Below are 24,157 nucleotides of genomic sequence, written 5' to 3' on the forward strand. Positions count from 1 at the left end.
GACATGTATGTTGATAAATATAGCATCAGTAACATCATATATGTCTACTCTTTTAGGTTGATCAGCGAGTGTTCAAGGATTTAATGAGTGAGAAACTTCCACGTCTGCATGCTCATTTTGAACAGTACAAAGTTGACTATACTCTTATAACTTTCAACTGGTTTCTTGTGGTATTTGTGGACAGCGTGGTTAGTGACATCCTTTTCAAGATATGGGACTCATTCCTGTATGAGGGACCAAAGGTGAGCTGAACAAGCTGGGTTTTTCAGTTGCTGTGTAGTGACAAGGTACTGTCCTGTTACCAAGAACAGGGTGTGAAAGATGGTGGTTTCACAGGAATCCTGTTGGTTACAATCACTGGTAGGAAGAAGGGAGGAAATGTGCATAAATAGTCAAAATGCTTTCTTTCCTAAGTTTTGCAAGTTCAATTTGAGACACATGGAGGGATTCTAAATGCAGAGTTTCCTTTGCCCACCTACTGCTTTTTACCACTGAGGAACAAAACCATAGATAGTACTGGTTATCAGTTTATGGGAATTATGTGAAAATGGGAGTTTCTGTGAAAACTGAAGTGAAGGAGGAGTAAGTTGGAACTATTGAAAAGATGTAAAAATGAGTTGTAAGCAAATGCTAATGATCAGGCTTTCTTTGCAGCAGCTATTTGCTTTATTTCTGCAGACATCTAAATTACTGTTGACCAACAATGACTGTCTGAGCTCCGAGCACAAATTAAGAGAGTGAGGTTGTAACAACTTTTACATATTTTATGCTTGTGGAATTGCACTGAAATAAAATCAGTGCAGGTAGATTGTGGGATTCAAACACAGTAATAGCATCAAAGCAGATGTTGGATACAGCAGCAGATACATCAAATAAGTAGACAAATATGCGTGTTTCTTACTGTTGACTTCGTCTGAGTGCTCTAAGATGCAGTTAGATGCAGGGATTTGGGTTGAGTGTTTATTCAAATAGGTTTGAAGCACCATGGCGTTTTGTGAAGGCAGCCAGGCCTTCAGTTCCAAACTTAGGAAGTCTTTCTGGAATGAAGTAATGCTTTTTCACCTTAGGCCTAATTTGGTTGACAAATTGATATCAACTTCTTCTGGCACCAGTCCCCCTACATGCTGTGAAAATGGCAGCTGTTAGATAATAGACAAGACTTGATTTTACATGTGAAGCAACTTTATAGGTGTGTTTAGCAGTCTTTGGTCTACAAGTGAATGAGGAAATCAAAACTTCAGAAAGTCTGTATACTGTAAACCCAATGTTGTATTTTGGGTTGAACTCCAGAACAGCCTGTATTGGTTACAGCCTACTTACAGAAGTTCTTTGGCAGCTTTTGAAAATGAGGGATGGAATGGCAGGGAAGAGAGACAGGCAAGTATGGACAGTTAGTTCAAATGCAGGCTGTAGGAGAAGTAACACTTTTCTTTTGAGTTTGTAATAGATAGCAATGAGAAGGGTTGTTTCAAATAACAGAATGCTCTCAATGTTCTCTTTTTTTTTTTTTTTTTTTTATCAGGTAATATTCAGATTTGCCCTGGCATTTTTTAAGTACAAGGAAGAAGAAATCTTAAAATTGCAAGACTCAATGTCCATTTTCAAGTACCTTCGATATTTCACGCGTACCGTAGTTGATGCTAGGTGGGTAACTCACACCTGTGCAACCAAAAGGCTTGTGGTGGGGCATGGAACAAGTTTGTTGTGTAATTTATTTATTTAATCTATGTCTTAATTTTGATACAGAGAACTGGAGAGACAGCTAATGACTAAGATTTCTCATGAGTAGTTGATCTAGCATCTCATTAAGACAATGTGTGAATGACTGTTTCATGCTGCAAAAATGAGAGGAGGCAAAATTAGAAGTGGTGGATGGTAGTTTTTCTTGGGAATGATTGTGATTACTTTGCCAGCTTAGGTATTGTTTAGCAGGTGTAGCATGGTAGAAAAATTTAGGAAGTTTATATATAGGCAAAATTTCTCACCTTGCGTTATGGACACAACTCAAGTCAGAAAATGTTGTACAAAGGACAGGTTTTTATTTATTGTAAAAGTATTTAAAAACATGAGCTGGGTTCTACCAGAAGTAAATCAATTAAGAAGCACTAATGTGTAGGCTAATGCCATGTAACTTCAGCTAATTTTAAGCACGTAGTTTGAAGCAGAGATGAAATACATGTTAAATACTCTGCTATATCTCGATCTTTGCACGGAATCTAAGGTGAATGTAAATGAGGGTTGAACATTTTTAGTTCCTGGTTTCGAGACTACAGAGCAGCAGATTAAATTGAAAAGTTATGCTGGAACTGATTTAATGTCTGAAAGTATATGTGACATAGGTATTGGGACAGACTGATTCTGAATTCTGTACAAAATTAATATATTAGAATCTGAGCTGTTTGTTTTTGCAGTAATAAATTCCATACATAATTAGGCTTACACTTGAACTCCTATTCCAAGAATTATTTACTATTTGCTGGAGCTATTTTCTCGAAACAAATTGAAGCTAGTAATTGTATTTTATCCTTAAAAGTGATTGCAGGGACTGATGCAGGGAAAATGTTCTCCACCTGGTTTAAATGGTGAAAGTCTGGATTAAGAACTCCTGCTTTCTCTGCTGGAACACCTGCAAGAAGTAGTGTGGTGCTTTCTGTTAGTATTCACCCTCTGGTGTGAAAAATGCTGAGCAGTCACTGTACTCAGGCATTGGTGACTATCAAAATATTGACCATGATTCCAAATCTGGAAGTGACAAATATGTGCTTGGCTTTGGGAGGAGGGAGCATGTGCTCTTCTTTTTTTCTTAAAGCAATAAATGAAACTGCTTTTTTATTTTTTATTTTTACCCTCTGATATTTTAAGAATATGTGTATAATGTGTACTGGAGCAGCACCATGAGAAACTTAAGTTGGAAAAGGTGTGAGAAGGAGGAAGCCATGTTTAGATGTTTAATCAGCTTCAGATTTGGCTCTCCTTTCCTCATACAACTATGTATAGAACTTAATGATATATCTCTCTAAAATATGTGTGTTAAAATGTCATATTTAAAGTATTTTTAATGTTGCTATGAGAGATCTCATTGTGGTATTACTAAGTTGAAGTAATCCTTCCCTGTTCTAATCTCTGGCAGATTTGGGTAAGGGCAGAATTCAGTGCATCAGAAGTGTTTATGGTACAAATACGCTCTACGTCAGTCTGTAAATGTGTAACTTCTTGGGATTTTAAGTTGTTGAAAGAAGATGGTGTGGTGCTGTGGTGCCATCTAGGGGATATAAACTTGTCTGAACTGATTTGTATAATCTTATTGTAAAATAAGGCATGACTCAAACCACCTGGTTTGTTATTCTACCATTTCTTGTACAAGTTTTACAGCATCACAGTTCAAACTGTACAGAAACATGTAGAATTGTCTGATACTGGGATGGACAAAAAATAGTACGGTAGGCCTGAAATTCAGGAAGAATTATACGTATTATATGTAGAATTAATGGATGTTCTCAATGAGTTAGAAAATCATTTTACATGGAGTTTCTAAGTTTAAGGTCTCTAATGGAGAAAACTATGCACAAAAATGTGTGTGACCATACTGAAGGTGATAGGGCATCACAGGCTGTGCATCTGCCTAGGTTTTCTACAACTGCATGTTGTTCCTTAGCACGTTGAGAAGGCAGGCAAGCTGTTGAGTACATTCTATTCAGAGATAGTGAGAAGTAGTTCTTGCTTACTGAGAAACACGGGCCTAGGGGGAGCCTACTCTTAAACTCTCCAAGTTTTCTTAGTATTAAAGTTTTGCTGGTGGTTAAATTAGAGTAAGTGAAATACCAGCTCTTCTTTTTTCCCTCAGTAAGTACTGAGAACTTGTTTATTTGCAGATCAACAGTAGTAACCAAGTTAACTCTATTTGGACTGATTAGGCAGTTTAGTTAGTAGTTTTCTGGGACTGAATGATGGGATGAGATGGCATGACACACAAAGAGGTGGACATTTTCATGTGAGGCTTGACTGATGGTAACTCAGAGATCTCTGCAGCAGCAAGAGTAACTCCTGAGATGTATCACAGTTTGGCTTAAACATGTTTTGTGCTATTACTGTTTTGATCTGTGCTGTCCCAGGCTTCATTAGATCTCCTTCACTGTTTCTTTATCTTGGATAGCTTGAGAGCAGACTGTCCTGGGATTGAATGAGCTTTCCAGCCTATAATTGAGTGACAAGGTGTGCTTTATATTCAGCCCAGATGATGAAGTTCTGATTAGCCAATCTTACATCTGTTCAGTGTTATAATTGCTGTAGAACTGCATAGAGTTTGCAGGTGGCTTTGAGAACTGATGAGCATTTGAGAACACTTTAACACCTGAAGTAACTTTAAAACTGAGTGCTTTCCTGAATTTTCTTTCAATACTGATAACATCTGAGATCTGTCAGGTGTGTGAAGGAAACCAGAGATGGCAGTTATATGCTCAGTACGGATACAAATGAAGTACAAAACTGATCTTAAAAGATTCTAAATGTGAATGATTATCTTCTTATGCTGCATAATCTTGCAGGAAGCTGACTGGCATTGCTTTTGGAGACCTGAATCCTTTTCCATTACGTCAGATCAGGAACCGGAGGACCTATCACCTGGAGAAGGTGCGTCTTGAGCTCAATGAACTTGAAGCCATTCGTGAGGATTTCCTGCGTGAACGAGAGACCTGCGTAGAAAAAAGAGACCTTATTAGTGATGATGAGGAGGATAGTTGAAACTTCTCAACATAAACTTTTCTTTGGGATCCGTGACCCAAGTGAGTTAACGTCCAAAACTTCTTATTAATCCTATCAACCAGAATGTAAACTAATTGCTTTCGGAAATATGCAGGACAGATTTCCAAGCCCCAGCACTTTCAGAAACGTGTTGTTTTATGGAGGCCAAACACTTTTGTTTACGTTTATGTTCATGGAATTGTATGTAGGGCACTTATTGTATTTCTTCATTTAGTCAAGTAGCTGAATTTGCTGAAACTGTTGACAGTTGTTTTCCTGCAGCACATTTTTAGTTGTCTATATGTGAAACAATAGTAAGAAAAGTCTGCATGGTGTTTACTATGTTCATTGCCAGGCTTCTGCATTTGTGTGATTGTAATCATGTTTTTTTATAGTGCGAGTTCAATGTGGGAAGACATTTTTCAGTTTCAGGTTGGCTTAATAAATGGCTTTTATTTTTTTGTCCGTGGGCAAAAAAAAAAAAAAAAAGCCCATTTTTGGTCACAACTAGAAAAGAACGGCTTGAAGCATGAGAAGGACTTTTACGTTCCTTTATCTTTTCCTGAAGTGACATGAAATGGATCATCCAACAGAAGACTTTAAGTACTTAAGTGTAAGATAAGTCCTTATTTGTCATTGAATGTTCAATGTATACTACTACAGAGTGATATCAAATATCATGTATGCTTTTCTGAGCAGGTGTGTTGCTGAAGAGTAATGTTATTACAAAAGATTTAATTGAACAAATTCTGTTCAGTTTGATTTCTATTCTCTTTTTTGTGGTTGTTATCTCTCAAAAAACAAAGCCACAACCAAAAGCCAACTACTAGGGAAGAAGAAGAGAGCTTTCTGCAGGAGTATCTTTTAATACTGAATTAGCATTTTTTTTCATTATTTTGAATTTAAATCATTCTGTTTAGGTCTTAAAGTAGGACAGAGTCATGATCTTTAAAAAGAGACACAGCATTCTTTCTGCATGAACACATAACTAACCTGTAATAGTGGTAAAGATAGCATTCAAAAAACAAGTGTTAATCAAAGAACCCTAAAGGCCACAGCACGCGCATACAAATTTAAGACCTTTTTCCAGCAGAAAAATGCAATATTTTCTTAATCTGCTCCAGTTTTCTGTGAGCATTGTGTGCTCCTGCTTTAAGACAGCTCTTAAGAAGGATTTGGAGCAGCTGTGAAAATGTGACCGGAGGCCATTCTTTCTCATTTCATCACTAGCTGTATTCTTAAACAGTTCTGACAATGAGGAAGAGTTCCTGTTTAGGTGTGTGGATTATTCTGGTGTGTTTTGTTGTTTGTTTTTTAATTGGCTTTTCTCTGTACTCCTGCAGTGCTCTTTCTTGAGCTGTTGAATCTTAGTAATGTTAGATTGGCATAGATGTTGGCTCAGGATAGGTCGTGATAAAACTAACATTCAAACACTAGTCAGCAAATTGGTCAGCTCTGGGAAGGAGTGGTTAATTGGCAAAACAAACCAAAAACCAGTGGTCAGGAGCAGTCCAAGTGCATGAAGCTTCTGCTTCATCTCTTTCAGTTTCCTGAGAGCGGGTGGGATTTCTCTGGCAGGTGTCCTCCTGTAATGATTCTAAAAAGTTTAACGTGTCTGGGGAGAAATTTTGCATCTGTTTCACAGCACTTTTTTTTTCCTTGTGAATGTATTTATAGCCTTCTCTAAACATATTGTTAGTCAGTTTATCTGGGAGGGAAATATTTAATCAACAAGGTGAACGTAACTTGCAGGTTTTACTTTGACAGATCATGTATGCCTCTTCCTACATAACTACAAATTAGCCAACAAATCCTTGCCAGTGAGGGCACGTGGTAGAATCATCTTGACTTGTATGTCATGTGTCTTCTAAAATGACCCCTACCTTGTCTTGTCTATTGTAAGGGGTAGGTTTTCTTTTTTCCTAGTTACTCTTGGTTGTTTACTTGAATTTGTTAGGCCGGGTTTTTTCATATTATTATTGCATGTACTGTATTCTTTTTACTTACAATCAGTATTTGAATAGAAAAACGGGACCAGCTTTTCTAATTTTCTACTTATACCGTTTTTGGAAAGAGCTGGTCTCTAAATGAGTCTGTAATGTCCAGTATTTTTTTTTCTCTTTTCATCTTATTTTTGTGTGGTAAATGAAATCTTTTCTAAGCTGAAGATCTTCCTTCTAGTGGCAACAGTTGAAATGCAGAGGTGAAGACTTTAGATGCGTGTCTGCACTAGGAACTGGTTCTATAGCTTAAGACATTTTCATGCAGAATTCGTTGAAGTCTTCGGGCTGTGAAGCTAAATCTAACTTTAGAGAACTGTTCAGGAGGTTCTGCAGATGACAAAACGTGACCTGCAATATTGCAGGGTCACTTCTTTTTTACATTTGTGCTGAACTATAAATTGTATTATTGTGATTCTTTATACAAATTGTTAATGGATTGTGTGGTGGAACAAAGTAGCTCTGTTTCTTATTCCGTTATGTGAATCTCCTACCTGAATAGTAGGAAATGATGCAAATCATGTTGTCTCTAGGTATTTTGTTAGTTATTGAAATGAGTTGGTGTTAGTATTATAAAGTGAGTTGGTGTTCATTTACCGAAGAGCCAAGCAAGTTCATTTGGTTAAGAATGCTTAGTTAAAATGTCAAAAAAAAAAAAAAAAAAAAAAAGAAAGAAAGAAAGAGGCATCTGAGCAATGGCTGCTAGAAATCCACAGAGAACAGAAAAGCAATGCATATAGCAGGAAGCTTACCTTGCTGTTACAGATGACTTCAGGCAAATCCTAGTTTTCTAGCAGTGCTTAATCTGGCAGCTTTGAGCAGTAACTACAGTTGGGGCTACACAAAATGCACAACCAGTATTTGAACCAAATGACAGAGCAAAAGCACAGTGAGACTTGTCAGCCTGCAGAAGCTGAGCTGTGTAGATATGAACTGTTCACAACAGGGGAGAAATCTTCCAAAACAGTCTGAGGATTTAACATTCCTAGCAGCCACTTAGGAAGTGGACTTGTTAATGCAAATAAAGACTGTAGAGAATGTGTTTTTGTTGTTTGTTTGTTTGTTTTTAATTGAAGATCATGCACTTCTGTGCACTGAGTTTCTTATGCATGATTCCCAGTATGTTATGTAAACCAAATTGCTCATTTGCATGCTGTGGAATATTTCTCCATCTTTGTATGCTTATACATGACTCTTCAGTGAAACTTCTGGTTACTTGTTTAAAAATGTTCTGTCATCTTCTGTTAAATAGCCAGAATGTTGGTGCACAATACCTCTAGCTGTTAAGACTGCACAGTATTTCAGCTTTACCTGCATATGTGTCTATCATCAGCTGTTACCAGATTATTTTTTTACCAGGTATGTAATCAATAGAGTATTTGGTTGCCCTTTAGGTGTCTTTTGTGACAGATTCTTCTCTTGCCCTCAGTCTTTGTGAACGTGGTGAGATACTTCAGCAGAAAGGGAAATATTTTTGTTCATTATGACATCGAGAACGAATTAATTGTCCTAAATTTGATAAATTGAGTTTTATGTTCAGTCATACTAAGGTGAGAAATGTGTATTGAGTCACTTTGGTGAAATTGCATAGCTGTTTTGGTGAACCTTTCCTTAAGTGCCATGTTGAAAATGAGCAATACACGGTACAAGAAATTTGAATCACAAAACATGTTATTTTCATAAAGATTGATGTAAAATAAATAAATAGTTTACTTTGCATTACAGCTTGTTCTAGTTCTTTTTTCTTTCCCCTGACAGATGAAAATAATTGCAGGTGCCATCAGGACAAATCCCAAGCAAGGCTATTTGTCTGATAACATGATTTCAGAGAATCTCTATAGAGAAACAAGAAGATATTGCATGCAGGTGATGCTGACTGGGTACATTTGTGACTGGTGCCCTTGATTTCTTCGGGAAAGTATGGGGGGAGAGGGGAGATGAAATTTTCATGAGTGCTTACAGGGTATGGACTTGCTAAGAAACCTGAGTATTTGTATGCTATCTCCTGACACAGCCTCTTTAGCAGAATGTCAGTTCATATCTTACTAAAGCCTTCAGTTGCTGAGTGTGTAATTTCAGCTGTCTTGAAAAATGGGAAATAAGACTTGGGATATTATTTTTAACTGCATGTTGAAAGAGATCTTCCATGTTAGAAGTGAATAGTCCATATAGTTCTCTGTCTCTTCTACAGGCAAATTACAAGTAGATATTGGCACAGCTGGAAATCTAAGGATTTCAAAGCAGGATAGAGTGGCAGCTGAGACAGAACATGACTGGCCTAAGGACCCCTTGTCCTCTGTACTGAAGGTTTAAGTCTAAGGAATAAGGAGAAAATTCTGCATGGGGAACAAGGTCTCACTTAGACACTTAATGCAACCTATTCATGTTAAATATGTTGTACAGGCAGCTGTTAAGGAACAGCTGAGGCTCCTGTTTCCTCCTTGAAGCTGAGTTAACACATTTGTTCTCAACGGAATTGCAACAAAGATGTGAGTCCAGATGACGGATGTAGCTGCTAAATGCTGTTAAATATCTCATTGCTAATGAATTCATTTAGAAAGGATAAACACAGTTGGTCTACTCCGCGAGTCCATATATGCAGAATCTCGCCCTCTATTCTGAGCCCCTCAGAGGTGCAGAGAACATGCTGAAGTCTGCTGGTGCTGTATTACAGTCTATTAGGTGTTCGCTCTGGGGGAGTTCCAGGAGTGCTAAACATAGCTTCCTTATCTTCAGCTCCTTGACCTCACTGGAAGCAGAATCCAAGTAGCGCTGATGCTTGAAGATTTCCCACACATGAAGGCCACGAAATATTCACTCAGATAATGAAAAGGAAGGGTGTGCTCTGCCTTGGAAGCTTTCCCCCTGGAAAAGAAGGCAAAAGGTTCAGTCACAAAGAAGTTAATAGAGTGGTGTTTTCTGTTATGATATAATGCTGTAGAAGCCATATTCCTTTCCAATTATAAATGTTTAACGGATGGCCAACTCTGCTCTGTCAGGTTTTCAAAGAAAGGATTAGACTAGAGAGCAGAACTCAGGACTAAATGATAAACGTGAAATAAAAAAATAAATAAATAAAACAGCAACCACCAGCTATTTAATAAGAAGACTGGCTGTTCTCTACCCTACATGATTCTAGGGTGTTGTAGAGAAGTGAATAGGTAATTTAAACTTCAGTACTACAATACAGATGGGGAAAATCCAGGGGACTTTGGCCTCAATTCAGATGCCCCGTCTTGAACGACTGCATCCTGCCGGTGTGTTTCAAGCAGGGAGTACTTTATGTAAGTATAAAGCAGTTTCATGTTTTTTCAGTGAGTTGCCAATAAGACTTCATGTTTGAGATGATAAACTGACTCAGCGATGTCTTCAGGTGCCATGATTTGTGTTTAAATTGTGAAGTAGGCTATGGAGCTGTTTTTATAAATGCAGGTGGTGGTTTTTGGTATTTACACATGAAAATTCCCCTCGGAAACTTAAGATATGGGCTTCCTTCTCTATCACTTGTGGAAGAGGACTGGTGAGAAGACACTGCAGCATTTGTCTGCAGTGTTCAGTGACTTACTGGGTTGCTTGTGTTGCCTGCTTTGAAAGCTACTTAGCTTTGAATTTTCCTTCTTACTCTTTTGCCTTGATTGCCAGAAACATTGCAAAGAAATCTGAGTTAAAATGTTCTAAAGGTGTCTGAACAACTTCTAAGAGCAGTTTCTTATTTGTACAGAACCTGTGATTTTGGCTTGTAAACCCCATGGATTTAGTATTGTGAAGGAGATTCAGTACACCTTTGTGTTTTTGGAGACTTTGTAGGGCTGACGAGTAGAAACTAAATTGAAATGAGGATTATTCAGGGTGTAGAGACTTGAAAAGTGACTTTCGCCTGTCAGGGTGATTTGCCTCCTTTCTTGTGTGCCCCTTTCTCTGAGAATTTTGTAGAAATATTGATGTAACTTTAATGTAATCATATCACATCGTGGAACTAAAGATGAGGAATTAAGGTTCTTCTATTTCTGTTTATGAATTCTACTGGTGGCCTTTGAAACCTCTACCGTTTCCTGTCCTCCACCCTCTCAGTTACCAGATACAGCCACTAATTTTTTGAGTTGGGAGAGCTGGGTGGAACTCCTGAGCTGGGGAGCAGGAACACAGTTGAGTCTGGTTTGCTTCAAGCAGATCTGAAGCCAAGTTTCTTTTTCTCTCTGATAATTAAAAGCATTGCCTTCAGGCTCTTGCCTAGTGTAAAATTATTTTGAAATACATTTTAGTAATTTGTTATAATGGAAACAGCCTGCGTGCTTCTGCATAATTTCCTTTGCTTTATTTTATCTTAACTGCATGCAGAATTGAAAGTGAAGGCAGCCTAGCATTTATATTCAATTAAGGTGTGAACAATGCCACATCTGTCTTCATTAACAAATGCTGGATATTAACCCACCCAGGAGGAACTTAAGGAAACCGTACAGTATTTATCACAGTTACTGCCTGCCACACAGGGGGAGAAAAATCTAGTTTTACTGGTCTGGGGAACATCTTCAGAGTAAACAAATGAAGGATGTAATTCTTGTTAGTCAACATTTGGTCCAGGTCAACTTGGGAAAAGTAGGGCGCGTATATATATATATATATATATATATATATATATATATATATTTTTTTTTTTTTTTTTTTTTTTTTTTTGCAGTAGTGCTCACTAATCCGTTTTGAGATCCACAGTGAGGACTGAAAACTATGCCGTCCCTTGAAATAACAGGAAATTGCACTGGGCAATGTTGAGTTGCAGACCACATAGTAAATAATGTAAGCTTCTATGTGGGTCACTCCAAAAGTAATGCCTTCTATTTTTTTCCATGGAAGCTACAACAGATACCATGAGCACAATAGCACTGTTTGCTAGAACAAATTCTCACACAACGCTGTTTTTCAGCAGCGTTGCCACTCTTAGCTGTGCATTTTTGCCAGCGCTGAGCAAGAGCCTGCATGCCATGCTTGTAAAAATAGATAAATAAATTAATTTCATGGTGTGACAGCTATATATGGCCTTCCTGAACGTGGCTTGTTTTCACATGGCTGCTGCAATGCACCACCCCCCAGCTCCTTGTGCACACATCCACTCTGTGGTCTCCATAAACAGTCAGGGAGTGTCAGTGAATATCAATGGTGCCATTTTTTTCTGTGAGGAGGAATTCCATGACACGCCTTTTCTTCATCCGCATTTCCATATCACACACCGTTCTGTCATCGTGCCCTTCTGCCCCTGTCTGTCTCAGGGCAACAAAGCGTGGTGGAATGGTGGTGGGAAGGTGCAGCCTGTACTGCCATACCATCAATATTTGCCTCCGTACCAAAACAGGTGGCATTATTTTCAGACTAGCCCTGTATTTAGGCTTGCATAGGATATAGAACGAGGCTTATATGAATTAAGTGTGTTTCTAATGGATTCACCACTTCAGCCTTCTTTCCTTCAAATCGATTTATTTTGCATTGCTTTCTCGTATCCTGAACCTATTAAAGCAGAAGAACCCAAGCAGTCTGTATAGCTGTAGCACGGCAGCTGGGCACTCATCAGTTCTTCCCTCGCCTTGTGCCGGTTACCCCGAAGTTGAGGTGGGAGCGGCTCTCGCTGCCCACCAGGGGGCGCCACAACACACGGCGGCAGCGCGCTGCCCGCGCCCCTCCCCGCCCGTCCCGTCCCGCACGCCCAGGGGCGAGGCCCCGCGGCTGCTCCCGGTGAGCGGCGCCGCCCCTCAGCCCCGCGGACCTGCGCGCGCGGAGGCGGCCGAGGAGCCCGGCGGTAAGTAGGTGCTGCGCTCCGGAGCTCCGCGTATCTCCCCATCCCTCCCCCTGCGATGTTCCCGCACTGCTGTTCGGGGTGCGATGCGGGGCGGCTCGGCTTTGACCGTCCCTTAGAGTGCGGTGTGGGGGGATCCGAAAGTTTTCCAACTTTTCTGTGCCCTTCATCTTTGCGTGTAAAAGAACGGCCCGGGCCGGACCTCGCTTCGGTGCAGCGATGTTGCTCGTGTGAAGCCGTTAATCCCGCAGGCGCCCAAGGGGCGGGCACGGCGGGCTTCCCCCGTCTGGCAATGGCACCGAGCTCAGCGCTCGGGCACGCGGGGATCGCTTGGACGCGGTGCTGCCCGCGCCTGCAGATCTGACAGGAAAACAACAGGCGCAAGTCAGGGTTTGTTGGATCGAGCGCTGTTCCTTTGCCGCCCTCTGAGTTCTTTCACCTGAAGGATGAGAAAAATGAAGAAAACTGTGGAGATGAGAAGGGTGAAAGAGGAAAAGCCATTAGTGCTGATAAATATCTGCTTAGTTTTAGCATAAAGCACCACGTCAGTTCATTTTATTAATTCAGTCACTGGTTTGGGCAGTTCTAAAGTGCTGTGGTCGCTTCATAGTACTGAGAGTATAAGGAAAGTTGTCTCGCTGTGCTCAGCTCTGATGCCTGCTTTGGGTTTTGCTTTGCTGTAACTGTTTTGCAGCATAAATTGTGGCTCAGGCGATGTGTGGAGTCTTGCCAAGGGTCTGTGGTTCAACTCTTCCCTCATGGAGAACTGCTCTGCCAGAGGGCTGGAGGAGGCTGCTTAGGAGAAAGGTGCAGAGATGCTGACGGGCCAAGTCCTCTCTTATTCCATGGTGGGCGGACGTTTATCACACAGTCATTGTGTACAAACCAGTCATCAGTTGTCAAATTGTTGATGGCAGGCTTCATAATTTACCTACAGAAGGGAACCTTTATCCTGCTCCCCTTGAGGTGTGTTTGCTGCTTTCTTCAGAAGATTCATTTCCTTTCCCCACAGGGAACTGCAGTGGGGCAGGAACACCTACATATGGGACGTGTAGTGGTAGAAAAGAATGTATGTCAATCCATGCTTTGGTCCTCTGGTAAACCATGATTTCCTGGGGCAAATAAGCTCTGATAGTATGGTATGAGGGAACTTAGGAACATGAAGTGAACTGGCAGTAAATGTTCCTAGTTGCAGAAACTGCAACATTGGGAGCTCTGTGTTCTGTTTCTAATTGCACGGCTGTAGGAAATTGTGTGGTATTATTAATACTTTGCCACCTCTTAATATTTGGGATGTGTAAAAGGTGAAACTGTGCTGCAAAGAATCATTGTGGAAATGCAGCAAGTAATAGGAATACCCAGTAGATGCTTTTGTGTTGAAGTGCTCAGCACTAGAGCTGTGAGAAAGGAGCATACCCCAGCATGGGATGGCTGGGGAGATGTGGTGTATTCTGTGAAAGAGCGGACCTGTGTATACACCCCCTGCTCTGGTCACAGGTCAGCCTCCTAAGGAAACCACTGCGTAAGTAAAGAAGAAGTTTGGGCCCTCCTTCCTCCTTTGCTCTGTGTTTGCAATGGAGTCCAGCAAAAGCTTTGTAGTTTAAGCCTTGAAATGTGACGTTATCTTGGTTTCCTAAGGTCAATGTGCAACACCTGGGTAGGATTGTGTTTATGACTGTGTAGGGAATTTTTATTTTGGTTGAAATTTAAGTGCATAAAGGTGATCTTTCATTATCTTACCCTCCTTGCGCAGTGTACAATTGTCTCAGGTCATCTAGTGTACAATCTATTTTGGATGCCTGCTAACTGCAGCTGCTGGGTGACAGCCAAGGGGAGAAACCTGCAGAAGGCAGTAAGTCTGTCTCCTAGGACAATGGTGGTGGTTGGTTTCTAGATTTTTTTTTTTTTTATAGGTGTGTTTGAATTAATGTCATTTATAGGCGCGTACCTTGAATTCTAATGAAGGGAGTAGGCTATCTGAGTAAATTCCTTTGGGCGAGTCTTAGTACTATCTCTTAATATATGAGTATTTTCCTCTGCTTGACTTTCTCATGGGTTCAAAACTTGATCTTGCTAATCAGGATGAGCAAAAGGTTTAGGGTTTTTGGAAGAGCTTGGCTTTGTCCTTTGTTTGCTTTTTTTGAAGTCTGAGTGTTAAGATCACAGAATCACAGAATTGTAGAGGTTGGAAGGGACCTCTAGAGATCATTGAGGCCAACCCCCCTGCCAAAGCAGGTTCCCTACACCAGGTCGCACAGGTAGGCGTCCAGGCGAGACTTGAATATCTCCAGAGAAGGAGACTCCACAACCTCCCTGGGCAGCCCGTTCCAGTGCTCCGTCACCTCACCGTGAAGAAGTTCTTACGCACATTCGTGCGAAACTTCCTCTGCTGCAGCTTATGTCCGTTTCCCCTTGTCCTGTCTCCACGTACCACTGAAAAGAGACTGGCCTCACCGCTATGGCCGCCACACCTCAGATATTTATAAACCTGGATCAGGTCCCCTCTCAGTCTTCTTTTCTCAAGGCTAAACAGACCCAGTTCACTTAGCCTTTCTTCATAGGGGAGATGCTCCCGGCCCTTCCCCATCTTTGTGGCCCTCCGCTGGACTCTTTCCAAGAGATCCCTGTCTTTTCTGTACTGGGGAGCCCAGAACTGGACACAGTACTCCAGATGAGGCCTTACCAGGGCAGAGTAGAGGGGGAGGATCACCTCCCTCGACCTGCTGGCTCTTCTTAATGCACCCCAGAATGCCATTGGCCTTTTTGGCCACGAGGGCACACTGCTGGCTCATGGCCAACCTGTCGTCCACCAGGACGCCCAGGTCCCTCTCTGCAGAGCTCCTCTCCAGCAGCTCATCCCCCAGCCTGTATTGGTGCATGCAATTATTCCTCCCTAGGTGTAAGACCCTACACTTGCTTTTGTTGAACCTCATCCGGTTTCTTACTGCCCAGCTCTCCAGCCTGTCCAGATCTCGCTGAATGGCAGCACAGCCTTCAGGCGTGTCAGCCAATCCTCCCAACTTCGTATCATCAGCAAACTTGCTGAGGGTGGCCAGTATCCCCTCATCAAGGTCATTGATGAAGATGTTGAACAAGACCGGACCCAGCACGGACCCCTGTTCGCTCCAACACTTCAAAAAATGGTGCTCTGAACAACAAGATTATATAAACTTCAGACTGAGCCAGTAACTCACAGGTATCCCAATTATGATAAATGTCACTATAGCATTGATTTAGTGTGGTTTCAAGTCTTAAACACAACTGGTCAACAGGCTTACTTTGAAGTTATGAAGGATTGTTTCAGAAATACCGCAGTTTTAATTTACAGAGCAGAATTTGAATTATTTATTTAGGTTAAGAGGAAAGAGGCATTTATCCCAGGCATTAATATGGCTTTGGGAAGAGGAAGGGAAATAATGAGCAAAGCAGCAGCATGTTTTATGTGTCTTCATCTTGCAACACTCTGAAAATAGAGGAAAAGTATGGATTGCCTAGAAGATGTCTCAGAAAATACGGGGATCGAAAGTGGAAGTGAGAAACACCCCTGAGACATGACTGGTCCAGGCTCACCAGTGGAAGTGTAGGTTTGCAGTGCTATGCTGTGGTTATTCTGGCCTTCGCTGTCACAGCCTGTGCAGTTTCTACCATTTGCCTTAGGTAGCTGAATGAGAGAGAGCATAATTAGAGCAAAGTTAAAGGAGGATTTTGAGCAGTGGTTTGGAGAGATTTGTTAAGGAGAAAGCAATAGGCCTCACAGTCTGCAGCCGAACCATCAGATCTGTGGTGGAGACTTCCAGCAAGGCTGCTGCTGAGGGCATGGAAGGTATTGCTAGGGGCACTCTGTGCCTCTCCTTCATGGGGTTACTGCCTGTGTCCTTCATGCAGTGAAAATGGTAACTTCTTCCAAAGCATGGCCAAAGTGGATGTGTGCTGATCAAGTGTCAGATGAATGTCAGTCATGTCACGTCATGTGTGCCATCCCACGATGTGTGCAGACGTGCACCCTTCACAAGGAGAGCTGAAGTACTTGCCGTTGTCTGATAAGAGCGATACTGTGGTCCCTTTGTGGAAAGGAGTGGCTCTTGCTGGAATACTGCCCTGGGTCTTCCTCCCCTCTGTGGGGAAAGAGTGTTCATAAGGGCAGGCTGCAGGCTTGGTCTGGGCTGTCAGGAGCTCCCCATGAATATGGGGATGAATGGGTTGTGTACTAGAATGGGGTGAATAGAAATGAACGTTCACCGAGCTCCCCCTGTAGAAATGTCAATCCAGAAGGACATGCTGCACAGAGATACCAAGCGTATGGTAGCCAATAAGAAGCTGCACAAAATGGTGCTGGAGGATGGAGGTAGGTGCTGTGTGACTGGTGCTGTGTGCTGACAGAGGGAGTGTCGTTCTTCTTGGTACTCCCTATTGATTTGTAAAAGCTTGAATGTTGCTCCCAACGTAGATAATGGTTGATGCGGCTGCCCTTTCAGTTGAGATGAAGAAATCAAAACATTTTTGTCCTACTGTGTAGGTTTTGCCAACACCAGCCAAAAAAAGTACATGGAAGAACAAGGAGAGACTATCTCTCTCTCTTTGACGGAATGCTTTTGGAAATGAATTTGATTGATGCTCTACCACCCTCCTGTTTCTTAGAAGCCAACAGCTTAAAAGGGAGAGAGAGGAAAAAAAAGTAGCAGATCTGTTTAGGGAGGTGAGTGCATGACAAAAGCTGGGTTTGTTTTGACAAGTCTGTTCAATTTTTACAACACATTTGCTGCTTGTAATGTACACTTACAGAGATGGGGAAAAAATCTTTTTTAAAAAAAGTGAATTTGGCAGAAGCCCTGCAATTGCTGTTTGATACTTTGTCCTATTTTATAGGAAGACCGTTGGTCTGTCAAAATAGCTGGAGCTTCTTGCAACATTGGATTATGTCTGTTTCTAGATCAAAATAGAGTTCTGGAACCTGGAAGTCCCTGATGCATCTGCAGCAAGCAGCATCCGGGGTTCATATGGAAATAAGCATCAACTGAGGGATATGAGTGTGTGCTGAAGTCCAGAGTTACAACAGCTCTATTGCTCAGTGCAGTTGGATTTGTTATGATTTCAGAGGTCTGACCACTACCTTGCACATTCTGATTGAAATAGTGCTGCTTGGAACGTCAGGGGTAATATGAGTATTTATGTACACAGGACACATCAACATGTTGTGAAGTGTTTGCTTGGTTACTGTGTTACAATGTCATCTGAACCTATATGGCTGTATGTGTATATCTGATGAGTAATATCTCTGATCTCCTTTTCCAAAAGCAGCAGCTTTTGGACCACCCAGAAAGGTGAGGGGACAAGCAAGGTTAAAGCAAACAAATGACAAAAAACACACCCGGGAACAGGTGGAAAACTGAGCTGATCGGCACTGCTATGGAGGGTGGCACACCTGGGCAGCACTTTTAGAAAGCCACTGCTTTTTCTGTGATCCATTCTTATGTGTCAGGCCTGATGATTTTTTTTCTGCCATCGTGGCAGTTTGTAAGTGGAATATCATTCACTGGACTTTGCTCTGTGATCTTCCTTGAGTGCCTCTTCATTTCTGTTAAGTTTTCTATCAGCAGTCTAAACTTCGGGCAGACTTTAGTTAATTCTTAGAGTTCCTGGTATCATTAGCATTGTGGTATACAAGTATCTGAATAGCACAGTGAAGTGAGGTTAAACATGTCACAGTGAATTCTTTCTCAGTCTTACTCTGTCCCCATAACTTTAGAGCATCATTTTGGGAGCCAGAAATGATCCTTGCTGTCAGAACACCTCTAGAATTTCAGTCCAGTGCTCTGGTAGAACTCACAAGTTCTTTTCCCCTTTTCCCAGCAGCCTCATTCTCTGGTTAGCAAATTTTATGTCATGTATTCCCAACAGAGGTCCTCAACTGCACCAGTGTGGCTTGGTCACAGAGCTCATCAACTTAAACAATTATGTTCAGGAAACTGAACATAAACTTGCACTGTTACACAGAGAAACACATGCAATAAATGGTGCGGCTCTTGTTCTTATTCAGAACATCTGGTTGCAATGAGAGACATTGCACTGAGCATTCTGTAGGCAGAATCATAGTGCCTTCTTGTAGCAGTTGTTCAGACTTCTGTTTGCTGCCCTGCCTGTGTGCTCTGGCACCAGAGCCTCAGGTGAGAAGAAGGAAGTGCTGTCATGCAGTCGTCTTGGTTTGTGGTCTGCCTGCTGACGCTTGTAATGAAGAAGCCTGCAGTGCTGATATGCAAGAGAGAGCTAGTGTGAATAACGTGAAGATGCACGATGCTCACAAGTTTGTCTGACTGTTGGTTGGATGCATACGTGCTCGGTTATTTCAGTGAGGGCACTTCACTTAGCACTGCTCACCAGTTTATACAATTGGACCTTCATTGTTCAGCTGAGACTAATAAATAAAATCCTTCAACCTGTCCATGGTAAGTCCAGCCACGATAAGTTGCAGTGGATCCCAAGTGACTGTATCAGAAATGTATTTTATCTGTTCTTTGCTTGTTGAAAGTTCATGATGAATGTCATACTTTCTTAACATTCTAGTTGCATCGTCTCTGTGCATCAATGAAGAGTCCAAGTATGGCTTTGTTCAAGCAGCAGAAGGTGGAGGACGTTTACGAGATTGGGGAAGAACTAGGAAGGTAAGTCTGTGCAGACACCACATGGTTGTAAAAGCTGACACACAGTGATATTGGCAGCATTTTAAAATAGTGACTCAATCAATGCACTGCATGATAATTTAAATCAATTTACAACAGGAACACATTCCTCTAGAGGAAGTTCAACTTGGGCATTTATAGTTTTGTTTTGTTAAATGTGCTAATTTGCTAACTATTTTTCCTGTTTCCTTTCTTGCAACTAGGACAACAGAAGGTATGTTTGCATTTGTCTTTTGTGCATAGGTATCATCTGTGTGTGTGCTTTAAACTGGATTCACCTGTCTGCTCTGTGAACGAGCCAGGAAACAGGAAGCCATACCACCATAGTCACAGATGCAGCCCTTTAGTTTGGCTTGCTGTGTTTTAACAGTGCTGTACAGTCTCTGGTGGGCTCAGAGCACTGATAGGTCTTCCTGCAAAACACTGTGTATGTATTCCTGAAAAGATTCACCAATAAACATCTCAGCAGGACTGGTTAAGGCATTTGTACAGCTTTTAATCTATAAAGAGTTATCTACAGATATTAATTACAGGTGCAGTTAATAGGCTGTTGCCATGCTTAACCATGATCACCTGCTTAAACACAGTAGTGGATTTGTGGGCTGGATGACTTGGGGCTTCCCCAGTCACTTACAAGCACACAGGGCTCTGAGTGGTTCCCATTCAGTGTTGAACCCTCCAATGATTTTAGTATGCAAATTGATAAATGAGAGCTCTATTTGTTGACTTCTTTCCCAACATCTGGCAGTTGGATTTGATAAATGACTGTGTATGTACAATTACTCCTTTTCAAGGGCCGATGATTTAGTTATATTAAAACACTTCAGTTCAGGCTGTTTCCCTGCCAAATCTTTTTGTGGGGGATGTTTATTTTTTTTCCATTCTATTCCATCCCAGGAAGACCTCAGCTTTTAAATTTTCCATAGCTGCTTACTTTCACATACTGACTAATTCTGAGAATATCAGCCTGAAAGTGAAAATTTGGCAGAAGTGAGCAATCACAAAATGCAGTTCATATATGCAGTGTGTATAGGGTGTGCTTTTTTATTCTAGGAGGTATTATTATGTGCTGTAACAACCAAGTTAGTGAAAATAGAAAGTGGAAGCTAAATAGTGTATTTTTACTTTGGTTTCTGAATTGGTTTTGGAAATCCAGTGCCTTTTGAGATGAGCCTTGCTCCCCTCTTTGAGGTGATGACTGCAATGCTTCTTGTAGATGAGAAATCCAAGTTGACTTGTTACTGAGGTTGGAAGGAAAAAATGTTCCCTAAGGAAAAGGACAAACTGTGATACCTCTCCTTGTTATATAATGTCAGGCAGTCTCTGTTGGCTTTATTTTCACTTTCAGATTTTGTGAAGAGCTCTACAGACTTCTTGTTTCAACTGTTACGTGTGTAGTGTTACCAGGTTGTCACCTGTCTCTGAGCACTAACTACTGATTAGGCCAATGACAAGTGATACCTTGTTTCATTGGAAGTGACATAATAGACTAGACAAGTTGTGATGGCTGTACCACAAGAGCTTTTTCCAGTGCTGACTGATGCCCTTGGAGCCTGTAAGAGCCTCTTTTTATTACTTCAGTACAATTGCAACAAGCTCTTGGTTGTTGGTGCTGACAGGTACGGGAGTGTAAAAGGATTTGGTTTTTGTGATTCTGGAAACAAAAGTCACTTGCAAAGCAAAGGATTTTAAACCAAGTCTGTGAAATGTCTGTCCTGTTCATGTCTTCCTAACTTAGTTTCTGATTTCCTGAGGACAGAACTTGTCATTAATACAGATTCCAGGTTGGGTTCAACCAGAAGTTAAAAACCAGCACCTCGTCAGCAGAGCCGGACAGTGTATCTGAAAGCCTTTGCACAGCAGTTAGGGCTCCCAATATGTACTGTAAATGCTCTTTTGCAAGACTCATGTATGTTTGGTCTGGAAATGAAGTTGGACCTTTTCTGGCATGGTGTAGTATTCAAGGTAGTTGCAGCAAAGACTATTTGGATCCAGCTGTGCAGCACCCTGCAAACAGCGCATTTGCAGAGTCCTCAACCAGGACACTTTCAGGATCGTGCTGAGTTAGAGACAGTTCAAAGGATGCTGAAAATGTTGTTTGTTGCACCAGGGCACAGTGTGAGGGAAAAGTCAGCAGAAGCAGAGAGCAGGCCTTCCATAGCTGCAGCTGTGTGCTGTTACCAGCTGCCTAACTCCAGTGCTTTTGCAGTCTTTCAAATATTGATCTTAGGCTTATGGTTCTGTTGCCTAACTTCTCTGAAGTGTACCTACAGGGAACCAGAAATCAGGAACGTGGCATTAGACAAAAGAAGTTGCTAATGGGCTTTTGCAGCTCTGGCAGTGACACTTGGGAAGTTTAGTGTTGCTTATACTGAAGGAGGACAATACCACAATACCTTATTGTCATATAATGGTACATCAGAGGAGCGTTTAAAAAGTCCTCTGAGCTGATCTGGAAGTCTTAGGAGAGTTAGAATGCAGTGGGGTATAAAGCTTTCAGTATCTGGAGAGGTATTAGAAGATTCTCCTCTTTTTTCCTTCTTCCAAAGGCAGTAGGCTTTGCAGTTTGTGGGTACATTATACAGAACTCTCAGGCATTTAATGCTGTCGCTCTTTGAAAGTATTAAACCATGATTTCTGGCAAATTCAGTTTCTGTGTCTGAATTGATAAAAAATGGATATGTTGAAAATTATTTTGCACAGAATGTTCTCAAAATTCATCCCTCCCCAGATGTGATTCTGTGTAGCTAAATGTCACTTTTATTCAAGTAACAGGAAACGATGCCTTTCACCACTCATTTTAATAAACTTCTCTGTCAGAAACCTATTAATGCTGTTATGAATGTTGTGAGGGGATCCTGGCATAAGCTGTTTGCAGGAATGTTGGTAGCAGATGACTCCAACTAGTCATATCTAAATGATGGGAACATTTCTTGAAAAATGTGCAAAAGTGAAGGTGAGCTTAACTTCCTTGGTAACACATGCAAGCCAAGTGACTCTTGGCTCTTCAGGCAAGGAAACAGGCAGGGAAAGGAGATCAAGAGTGGAAATTCTTCAATCAAAGCCAAAGTGGGTCAAGAGGAAGGAAGAATTGGCCTGCCCATCTCATAGTCCGTTTCCCAGGGGAGTGGCAGCAGCAGAGCTCAGCAGTGGGCCTCCTAACAAAAAGTGTCTTAGCATGTGTTGTGATTTGGATAGGTTGCTCTGTCTAGCTGTGCAGTGTAATTCATAAAAGGTTGTACCATAGAGTCATCAATCTCAATGTGTCATCAGCTAGCCTGCATAGGACTGCTGACATTTGTGCCTTCTGGGCAGTGTCACTGCTACATGTCTGGGCTGAAGTGTGATGGGGGTGTGCGGTGCCTTTCATGGCAGCGCCCACTGGGAATTGTGTTCCTGCAGGGCGGTGCAGGGCTGGCACTGCTATGCCCTGAGAGCGTCGTGCTCACCACAGCTCAGCTCTCTGTAGCCTACAAGGATTAGGCCACGTTGAACAGAGAAACTCAACTGATAACAGGGTGAGGAAATCTCCTTTCCTTCATTACTGACCTTTGGGTGTAGGGAAGGGACTCTGCTTGTTTCTTGCTTGTTTCCGTCACTGGGAGCTACATTCACCTACTCTCTCTCTCTCCTCTCCTCAGCTTTTGTTTGGCTTTGCCATGTTTTACGTAGAGGTTGGAGACCTTCTATGGATGGAAGATGCGTGATCTGATGTGCCAATCTTTATAGCAGGTCAAAACCAAGTCTTTGAATAGTCATGAGAAAGGGGAAATGCATGTTGTTCACTTGGTAGTTTGGAATCCTCTCTGCTGGCAAATATACTTGGTTTGCTGCAGTTGCAGTGTGCTGGCCTACAAAGAAGGTGGCTGAGCATCTCTTCAAGATTGTAAGAGCTTTTCTTCTGACAAGAGAAAGAAGCAGAGCTCTCTGGAGTTGTGGAAGCTAGAGTGGCAGTTTTTTGTGATGCTCTCTGCATGAAGAGGCTGTAGGCTACCAAGTTAATGCCTGGTTGGTGCCAGAAGTGAGCTAACTAGGAGTGGATCTAGACTTTTCCTGCGGGAAACGATTTTACAGAAATCTGTGATGTTCTTCTGTACATTGGGGTGATTTGCATTTCACCTTGAGGAGTTTCCTGCTGTAGATTTTTAAATATCAATTATTTTTAAATATCAATGATAAAAATCCTTCCTCGTATTTCTGATTAGATATGTTATTGCAAACACAGTATTATTCCTTCTGCGTATCTCTATCTAATGAAGATTTTTTGTTCACTGAGATGAGTAAAAAAACACATCTTGTCATTTGGAGAAAATGACACACTCTTGTTTTTGGACAGTGATGAATGGCAAATCAAAGAAATGTAGGTAGAAGGGTACCTTGCAGTGTTGGCAATACTTCGTTAATAACTTGGACTGTTTTTGTCCTATCTACTATTCTCTCAAATTCAATAACTAACAAAACTTCATTGTCTGGTGCTCTGTTTCAAAATTATAAGTAAGGTGAATAATATATTGTTTGATCTTCTGCATTTTATTCCCTGCGGAAGTGTTAAACTGCTTAGTGTCCATCTCTCCTATTGCTTTTTGTTCTGGATCTAAGCTCTCAGGGACGTTAGTTGTGTCTGAATATGTGTATTTTTAGCACTGTGGTTCCTGGGTCATTGGAATCAGTCGTTACTATAAGAAAAGCTATTCATAATATAGAAGAAAGCCCGCATTTCTGTGGCTATTTCTGTAGTGTTGCTTGGATTTCTAAGTGTCTGGTGAACAGTAGGAGAGAAGCAATTGCACTTCGTATCATGGATGTGTTAAACGAAGGAGAAATTTGGGGAGCTAGTAGTTACTCCACTCAATTTTCACTCCTCCCCTTGAGTGATCCAGTTTGGTTTTACAGGTGTTTTGGATTTAGGGAGCAACAAGTCTTCATTGTAAGGGTTTGGCAGGGCCAGAGGGTTG

General features: G+C 41.5%; 2 protein-coding genes across 7 annotated transcripts in view; both read left to right on the forward strand.

Annotated features, from left to right (window-relative positions):
• TBC1D2B (TBC1 domain family member 2B) overlaps positions 1-8,464 on the forward strand; it is a 30,179-nt gene extending 21,715 nt beyond the window's left edge. For both annotated transcript variants that reach the window (XM_085234009.1, XM_085234008.1), the window contains 3 exons: positions 57-242; positions 1,523-1,644; positions 4,545-8,464. In XM_085234009.1, coding sequence (XP_085090135.1) covers positions 57-242; positions 1,523-1,644; positions 4,545-4,740 — 504 coding nt within the window. In that variant the 3' untranslated portion in view covers positions 4,741-8,464. The remainder of the gene's footprint in view (positions 1-56; positions 243-1,522; positions 1,645-4,544) is intronic.
• Positions 8,465-9,430: 966 nt separating this feature from the next.
• Positions 9,431-24,157, forward strand: part of DAPK2 (death associated protein kinase 2) — a 50,383-nt gene continuing 35,656 nt past the window's right edge. Inside the window, exons 1-3 of one of the 5 annotated variants that reach the window (XM_085234017.1) lie at positions 12,473-12,528; positions 17,042-17,221; positions 19,087-19,184. In XM_085234017.1, the coding sequence (XP_085090143.1) occupies positions 19,108-19,184 (77 nt within the window). In that variant the 5' untranslated portion in view covers positions 12,473-12,528; positions 17,042-17,221; positions 19,087-19,107. Of the gene's footprint in view, positions 10,025-12,386; positions 12,529-17,041; positions 17,222-19,086; positions 19,185-22,604; positions 22,721-24,157 lie in introns of those variants that run through there. The other 4 variants (XM_085234018.1, XM_085234016.1, XM_031555290.2 and 1 more) reach the window with 4 other exon arrangements.

The sequence above is a fragment of the Meleagris gallopavo genome, chromosome 12 (assembly GCF_905368555.1).
Source record: "Meleagris gallopavo chromosome 12, MGAL_WU_HG_1.1, whole genome shotgun sequence".
Lineage (NCBI taxonomy): Eukaryota > Metazoa > Chordata > Aves > Galliformes > Phasianidae > Meleagris > Meleagris gallopavo.